Source organism: Chenopodium album, chromosome 25 (assembly GCF_948465745.1).
Source record: "Chenopodium album chromosome 25, dcCheAlbu1.1, whole genome shotgun sequence".
NCBI lineage: Eukaryota > Viridiplantae > Streptophyta > Magnoliopsida > Caryophyllales > Amaranthaceae > Chenopodium > Chenopodium album.
Window position 1 is genome coordinate 32,737,242 of NC_137858.1, and position 8,946 is coordinate 32,746,187.

General features: G+C 33.9%; 1 protein-coding gene across 1 annotated transcript; it reads right to left on the minus strand.

Moving 5' to 3' along the window:
• Window positions 1-1,969: 1,969 nt before the first annotated feature.
• LOC145613986 (uncharacterized) lies at window positions 1,970-6,839 on the minus strand. The gene is made up of 8 exons (XM_081669005.1): window positions 6,379-6,839; window positions 4,687-4,718; window positions 4,379-4,587; window positions 3,994-4,181; window positions 3,486-3,898; window positions 3,368-3,423; window positions 2,804-3,307; window positions 1,970-2,620 (listed from the first exon to the last, which is right to left on the minus strand). Exons 1-8 carry the CDS (start codon window positions 6,837-6,839, stop codon window positions 1,970-1,972), a joined length of 2,514 nt encoding a protein of 837 aa, XP_081525131.1.
• Between the last annotated feature and the right edge of the window lie 2,107 nt (window positions 6,840-8,946).

The following is an 8,946-nucleotide window of genomic DNA, read 5'->3' on the forward strand; positions in this document are numbered from 1 at the left end:
TTTCCCCCCCAAAAAAATCAGAACTCTTTAATTCACTCCTCTAAATCCAAATTGACGAACAATTCTTAAAATGTATGGAAAGATTTGAAAAAAATTTTACTCAATGAACTAACAATCTATACCCACATAAAATGTTTCTACACATTTTGATTCTAATATCAAATGTTTATAAAAGAAATTGTTATTGTTATTATTATTATTATTATTATTATTATTATTTATTTTTTTAAAAGAATTGTTATAATTATTATAAATTATTAATTAATAATACTATTAAATATTAATTTTTAGTAGTTTGAATTATTAAATATTCTTATTGATAATTAATATTATGATTAATAAATATTAATTATAATTAATATTAATAATTATAAAAATTATTATTAATATTAATAATTATTGTAATTATTCAAAATAACAAATTATTATCATCAATACAATATTAATTATTATTATTGAATATTAATTATTACTGATGTTATTATTAATTATTATTTGAAAATAGAGCAAAGTAGAGCAGATTTCTTTTGAGCAGAATAGAGCAAAGTAGAGTAGCTCTAAAGAACGGGGCCTAAGGCCATGTTCTTTTGAGCTTTTGGGCAGAGCAGAGCAGATTTCAGGATAGCCGAGCAGAGCGAAGCCGAGCCGAGCCGAGCCGAGCAGAGCAGATTTCAACATTATTATTAATACTATTATTAATGTTGTTATTATTATTAATATTATTATTATTATTATTAATATTAATATTATTATTATTATTATTATTATTATTATTGTTATCATCATCATCATTATCATCATCATCATCATCATCCTTTTGAGCTTCTGGCAGAGCAGAGCAAATTAAATTTCAGCAGAGCAGATTTCAGGATAGTCGAGCAGAGCCGAGCCGAGCCGAGAAGAGCAGATTTCAACATTATTATTAATACTATTATTAGTATTATTATTAATATTATTATTATTATTATTATTATTATTATTATTATTATTATTATTATCATCATCACCATCATCATCATCATCACTATTAAGTGCATATACCATTGATTTAGGTGAGTGAAAACATAAATATATATGTACCATATTTAACATATGTTAATAGTAGAAAGAAAAAATACAATGGTTTACTTATATTTATTTCACAAAAAATTTTAAATAAAATGATTTAATGAGTATAAAAATTTTACTTATTAATTTTTCTTAAACATATATTTTTAACACTAAAAATAATAATGATATACAAAGTAATACTTGAAAACAACCTCTTTTTTTTAATTCCTAATTTGTATGGAAAGATTTGAAAAATAATTTAACTCAATGAACTAACCATCAATACCCACATAAAATGTTTCTACACATTGTGATTCTAATGTCAAATATTTATAAAAGAAATTGTTATTAATCGTTATTATTATTACTTATTTATTTTGAAAGAATTTTTATAATTATTAGAAATTATTAATTAATAATATTATTAAATATTAATTCTTAATAGTTTGAATTATTAAATATTATTATTGATAATTATTATCATTAATTATTATTATGATTAATTAATATTAATTATTATTAATATTAAAATTATTTTTAATATTAATACTTATTATAATTATTCAGAATAATAAATTATTATCATCAATACTATATTAATTATTATTATTATTGAATATTAATTATTAATATTGTTATTATTAATTAATATTTGAAAATAGAGCAGAGCAAAGAAGAGCAGAGCAAAGCCGAGCAGAGCAGATTTCTTTTGAGCAGAGCAGAGCAGATTTGATCTGAGCAGAGCAGCTTTAAAGAACGGGGCCTAAGACCGCTAACTATAATGATGAAAGAATTTTTATCTATTCACCACATACTACAGTATTTTTTTTATTTTTTTTTTTTTTTGACAAAAGAGCTATCAAATAAAAGGAAAAAAAAAACAAACAAACAAAACAACAACCGTCAATCCTAAAAAAAACTAAAACTGAAAATACAACAACTGACGACGCCAGGCACAACCAACCAACCAGTGAGCAGGAGTAACCCACAAACGAGGAACCTTTTGAACCTGACAAACCAAAAGAGACTGAACTGAAGCCCGCAACTCTTGAATAAGCCACCAAGCAGAAATTTCCAATAAACCAGAAGGAGGAAGAAAAGTAAGGAGGGCAGCACAATCCGTATAAACCCGAATTTTCAAAAAGCCTTTACGAATAGCAAACTCCAAACCCCAAATACAAGCCTGAATCTCAGACTGCAACGCTGAACTTGCCATAAAAGCCCGACAACCACCTCCCAGTACCTCAGAAGAATGAAGATGACGGACTATCCAGCCTGCTCCCGCCCTATAAGTAGAACAATCCCATGCCCCGTCTACAATCAAACAAGCCGTTGGAGAAATATAAGGTAACCCATGCAGACACAACCACTTGACATCCTGCCTAGCCTCCAAATTAACCGAACGAGAAGACCTCGCAAACCTCTTCCAATCTAGAGCCTGCATATTACGAAGAACCCAACCTGACGCCATGCCAACAATTGACCCAGGTGACCAAACAGCTTTCCTAAACCTCAATTGATTACGAGAAATCCAAATCGCCCAGAGGAGAGCAAATAACGAAGCAATGCCCTTCCAATTTTTCAATGACGAAAAAAGAGAAATTGTACTCGAGAACTAAACACTAAACGAAGGGAACTGCATAAGATCCCATTGGATGCCCTACGCTCCAGACAGCCAAAGACTACAAATAATAGGACAATCTCTGAACGTATGAGACACAGATTCCACATCCACTTAACAAAATGCAAAAACTGGATCAACAGGGAGGCCTCGAGAATTAAGAATAGTCGCTAACGGAAGAGCGTCGTGAATCAATTTCCATCCAAATATTTTCCACTGCGGTAGAATTGGTAAAGCCCAAAACTTCCTCCACCATGCTTGAGAAATTTGAGATGGACTCCCAAACATGACCCTAGGCTCACAAAGGAGAGCATAAGCGGATTTCGTTGTAAACACACCATCCCTAGTAAACTTCCAGTAAACAAAATCATCCATTAAACGTACAAGCCGGTCCAACGAAAGAATTCTAGCAGCAGAGCCAGAATCAAACAACCTATGAATAATAATAGCATCCCACGTGCATGAACGCGGATCAAGTAAAGAAGACACAAGAGTCGGTTGAACCGACTCGGACGGAAGATCTTTAAAATGAACTGGTCCCCCCGGAACCCAAGATCCTCCAAAATACAAACTTGAGTACCTGAACCAACCTTCCAACACAGCCCCTTCGACAACGACATCCCCGAAATAAGACCCCTACAACCCCAGGAGGGACGAGAAGCCAAGAATGATCCAGTAGAACAAAGAGCCGGATACTTCGCGGACAGAAGCCGAGAAACTAATAGCTGAGGGCACTGAATAAGTCGCTAACTCTGCTTCGCCAACAGGGAAGAGTTAAAAGGGGCAATACTGCGAATTCCCAATCCCCCTAAACCCTTCGGAAGATGGATCAACGACGAAGACCGAAGAGCCAATCCTCTAGTAGAAGAAGAAGATTTCCACCAGAACGTGGCTAACAAATTATCCATTCTAGAACATATAGAATCAGGAATTTTGAAAACAGACAAGATGTGAGTAAATGAGGCAATGAATACTGAGTTGATAATAACAAGCTTAGCCGCCGGCAAAAGCCGGAGAGATGTAAAGGCCTGTAGACGTTTGGCCACCTTATCCAATAGGAAACCAAACTTAGAGCATTTACTACAACCTAAATCAACAGGAAGCCCCAAATAAGAACCCAATCTAGATTCAGATCGCATTTTTAAACAACTAGACAAATAAGCTATGTAATCCTCAGGAGTATTAGGACTAAACTTGACAAACGACTTTTGCAATTGAGCATTTGACCTGAAATATCACAAAAAGCAGAAAGCACATTCAACACCTGTTCACAAGCTGGAGGGGAAACCTGGAAAAATAGCAAGGAGTCATCTGCAAAGAACAAGTGTGAAATGGTAGGAGCCCCCCTAGCAATTTTAATACCCTGAAATGGACCTTCTGATTCTGCCTTACGCAGCATAGCCGAAAGAACCTCCATGCACAGAACAAACAGGTATGGAGAAAGCGGATCTCCTTGACGTAGACCACGTTGAGGACGGAAATTCTCAGTAGGTGACCCATTAACCAACACCTAATATGAGACTGTAGATACACACTGCATAATCAGATGAATCCAGTAGGGAGGAAACCCAAAAACTTGAAGAACCCTACATAGAAAGTCCTACTCAACTCTATCATAAGCTTTATTCATATCTAGATTCAATTCAGGGCCGCATAAAAACGTTTCCTAGATTTGGAAGCATTCATAAATGAAAGAATCTCATGCACCATTAAGCAGTTATCAGACATCAACCTACCAGGAACAAAGGCATTTTGAAAATCCGAAACTATGTCTGGTAGTATCCCACGTAGATGGCGAGCAAGACACTTAGCTATGCATTTATAAAGAACATTACAGAGTCCTATCGGTCTAAATTGAGAAACAAGTTCAGGGTGATCTACTTTAGGAAGCAAAACTAAGAATGTCCGATTCCAGTCTTTAAGCAAATAGCCATGAGCAAAAAAGAACTGGACAACATTCACCACCTGACCACCCACCTCACTCTAATAAGTCTTAAAAAAGGCTGAAGTAAAACCATCAGGACCTAGAGACTTATCATCAGCAATACTAAACATCAACAATACTACAGTATTTAACTATTTATAACTTGGAAGTCCAAATTGCTGGCTCAGATCAGCTCAAACTCATTTAATTTGTTTTGTATGGTTGTCTCAAATTTAGTCATTGAATAAACAAAATACAAAATCACTTAATACCTTAATTGTAATTCTTGCAAATCAAAATTACGTATAAATCCAATTTGATTTTGTTTATATTATGTAGTCATTGAATTTGATTTGGTCAATAACTGTTGAAGTGTTGATATCATGTAGAATTGTTTATAATACAAGATAATTGAATTGACTTAATTGTATTTGATTTTTGCTAAATAATTGTTGCAAAATCAAATACACGTACAAAATAAAAATTTATTATAGATCCATATTCCATGGACATCACGTTTGTTTGGTCTTGTCTTTTGTTTTTTATTTCTTGTTTTTGTAAAAATAAAAAACCAAAAACAAGAAACAAGAAAAAAGTGTTTCCACTTTTCTGTTGTCAGTTTTCATAATTCTCAATATATTAATAAGTTTAACTAACTTTTTGTTCATTTTTTGTAGAGAAACCAACTTTTTATTCATTATAGACATATATAACATATGATTTTGAAAAACAAAAAATCAAAAAACAGAAAACCATAGCGATGCCAAACAAATTAGTTTGTATTTATCATCTTTTGTGATTTAATTTACTTTAATAGTTACTCCGTACAAATTAAAGTATACATACTAGTAGTGATACTCCATACTACGAAAGTATCTGTTTTGAGTAGAGAGAAGCCTTTCCTAACTTCTGTGTACCTTTCCTTTTTTATAAAAAAAAAATTAAAAAAAAAAAAAGACGAAAGTAATAGTATTTGTTTTGAATATTAAGGAATTTAAATATCCCAATGTTCACTAGAATTAAGATTAATGGAGTAAAAGTAATTAAGAAACGGAATCTTATTTAATTTCTTAACTAGTGTGTGGTCCGGGCGATGTCCCGGGTTGCTAGTTTGTACCTGTTTAATTTGCTAATCAAATTTGACTATTTAAATAGTAAGACTTTATGGTTTCGAGTTTAAGTCTTGCTATAACTCAAACTCATTTATTACATAATAAAAACAAATACAAGTAGTATAATAAGACACAAATTAACTTATCTAATTTAACTATAATTTGTTGGATAAAAAAACACACTTAATATATGGCTAAGATGGTAAGACTCTTAACTTAAGACTTATTGGTCGTGGCGCATATTGCTGACATAAAAGTTGACACGTGAAATATACTCTGTTTTAGAAACACTTTTTAATATATAAATAATAATAATAATAATAATAATAATAATAATAATAATAATAATAATAATAGATATAGATTAAACAATCTCTAAAATAAGTAAAAATATGTTGCACTCAAAATTTTAAAAAGAACAACAAAACAAAGAGAATCAACTTCCATTCAAACAAAAAAAAAAAAAAAAAAAAAAAAAAAAAAAAAAAAAAACAAAGAGAACCAACTAAAATTTTCTACTCGTATGTAGCTATTACGTTACAACAAAGTTTTCAAACATCATCACCCAACAACATACTTGTACAAAGGAACACCACCTCAGCAATGTTGTTATTGTCCCATACTATATACAAAATCGGAAATTATTGTATACCTAATAGTAGTGATGATACCAAAGAGGCCGAAACCAGTGAGAACCAACAGAAGAATGGTAGGAGATCATGACCAATAGCAAAACCACCACCAAAGCAACACCCCAAGGGGAACCTCCAGCACGGTGGAACGAGCCATGCTCAGGTTTAGGAATCCGAACCCAATACCACCCCTTGGAAGAGCCCGAATCGCTAGGATTGTAGTTAGTACGCATCATGAAGATGAGCAAGGCAGGGAGAACAAGAAGAATAAGCTTCAAACTAAAGAAAGCACGATGAATTGACTCTTTGTAAGGAAAATAAGTAGACAAGTAAAGGTAAAATACAACAACACCAAATAAAGCAAGTAAAGGCAAAGGAGGAGAGTTTAAGGAAGACATGGTTCGATTTCTCCAACTTTGTTTTAATTCTACACTACTACTACTACTACTACTACTACTACTACTACTTTTATCATTCTCTAATTTTAACCCTCCTTCCATTTTTGTCACCTTTTTATTTTTGGTTCTTTTTTTGTGGTTTGATTTGATAGTGGAAGAAAGTGTTGGGAAAAAAAGTATATGCACTGGCAAAGTAAAGTTGATGTATAAATTCGAAGGTATAAATGCTGAAAAAAAGAAGGTTTGATTCTATCCTTCAACCGCTTGGGAATTTTTGGACTCATGTATGGTTCACAGCTTGTAGAAGAATTGATGCCTTAACGCAACTTTTTTTGTTTTTTTTTTTTTTTTAATTATTTATTTATTGAGGACTTGTTCTCCTCCCTTATATAAAAATAAGTTTCAGGTTTAATAAGTTCAAAATGGTTACAATAAGGTCCAATAAATAAAGTTTAATATTTCAATAAGATATAATATACTACGTAATAAGGTTTAGGGTGTGTTATATTTAGGAAAAATTGACTTTTGCTACCTGTTAAAAACGCGATTTCACTTTTTCTACCTATGAAAACTTTTATTTTATTTTACTACCTATCAAATCTCGTTTTTTAAATTTCGCTACCAGTTGACGGAATTCGTTTATAATTCCGTTAGTGAGATCAAGCCACCTTCATTACCACTTTCCGGCCACCACTCCCTCCTTAGCCACCCTAAATGCCTCCCAGTCAGCCACCAAAAAAAAATTAAATTAAATTGAAAAAAAAAAAAGAAAACCAGCCACCCCTGGCACCCTTCCCCTAACCTGCCACCCCTTCCCTCCCCCCACTGCCGGCAGCCGGCGTCGTCGCGCACCCCTTCCATCCCTTTCCCCCACCATACGCAACTCATAAACCAAGCAGCAGCTTTCCATTTCCGCCACCAGTCAACCGCAATTAACACCAGTCAGCCACCATCACTTACCTCCAATCTCCACCACTCACGCAGTTCCTTATTTCCCCAATTAACCAACAGCAACAAACAACTCCCACAACGCACCATCAGCCACTGTCCCCTGCTCCAGCTTCGCACTCCAATTCCGCCACCCTTCTCCCGCAACATTAATCGCTGCTTTCCCCTGCCTTCCCCTGCTCTACCCGCAGCCACCAGCCTACAGAAAACCCGCAACAATTCCTCCCTCAACCACCAGTTACCACCACCCTCCGCAACACCAACTGCAGCAGCTCCAAACACTCCTCACGCAAGCCCACTTTAAACGAATTGCATAATTTAGGGTTTTGTTTTGGGTGGTTTTGGGGTGGTTCTTTAGGGTTAGGGAAGGCCGAAAACATGAGGGGAAGGGGATGGCTATCGATTTTGGTGGGGGAAACGGGGCTAGGGGCGGATTCCGGTGGGGGAAGGGGAAAGGGGGGTGGATTTGGTTCGGGGTGGGGGTCGTGGCAGCGAAACGTCGGGGAAACGGTAGGGAGCTGCGTAGGGTGGGGGAAAGGGAGGGGGGTGGGTTCGCACCGGCCCGGTAGGGGGGAGGGATGGGGTGGCAGTTGAGGGGAGGGGTGGCTGTTTTTTTTTTTTTTAGTTTTTAGTTTTTTTTTTAATTTATTATTATTTTTAAAAAAATAAAATAAATAACCTTAACGGAATCCTAATTCCTAACCGATTCCGTTAACAGGTAGCAAAACTTTAAAAAAGTGTATATATTAGGTAGTAAAATAAAATAAAAGTTTTGATAGGTAGCAAAATTAAAATTGAGGTGTTTGATAGGTAGCAAAAGTCAAAAAAATCCTTATATTTACCTGATTTTCACTGATCTAAATTTATCTGAAATTACCAGAACTTATTAGACCTTTCTAAAACTTATTTTAGTTGTATTTGTACTTGGGTGACCCTTATTAGAACTTATTAAACTTAAACTAAACTTATCTGAACTTATTACCCCTGAAATAAGTGAAAATAAGGTGAACAGATCTTAATAAGCTTTAATAAAGTCCAATAAGTTCTAATAAGTTCAATCATGTTTAATAAATTTCAATAAAGTCTATTAAATTCAGATAAGTTCATATAAATTTAGATCCAATAAGATAAAGATAACTCACCCTGAGTTTTTTATTATGGGTCCTTATCTTAGTTATATTTCTAAATATTCTAATTCAACTTGAATGGGAATTGGTAAATTACCCAACTCATATTATTTACGCAGTGTAATTTTTGTCTA

Excerpts from the sequence above, each read along its gene's own strand:
- LOC145613986 (XM_081669005.1), bottom strand. The coding sequence starts at position 6,839 with ATGGAAGGAGGGTTAAAATTAGAGAATGATAAAAGTAGTAGTAGTAGT. Across the intron at positions 4,588-4,686 it reads TAAGTCTCTAGGTCCTGATG|ACTGGAATCGGACATTCTTA; the intron begins GTTTTACTTCAG and ends ATTTGCTTAAAG. Across the intron at positions 2,621-2,803 it reads GAGGCCTCCCTGTTGATCCA|GGCATTGCTTCGTTATTTGC; the intron begins GTTTTTGCATTT and ends AAAAATTGGAAG.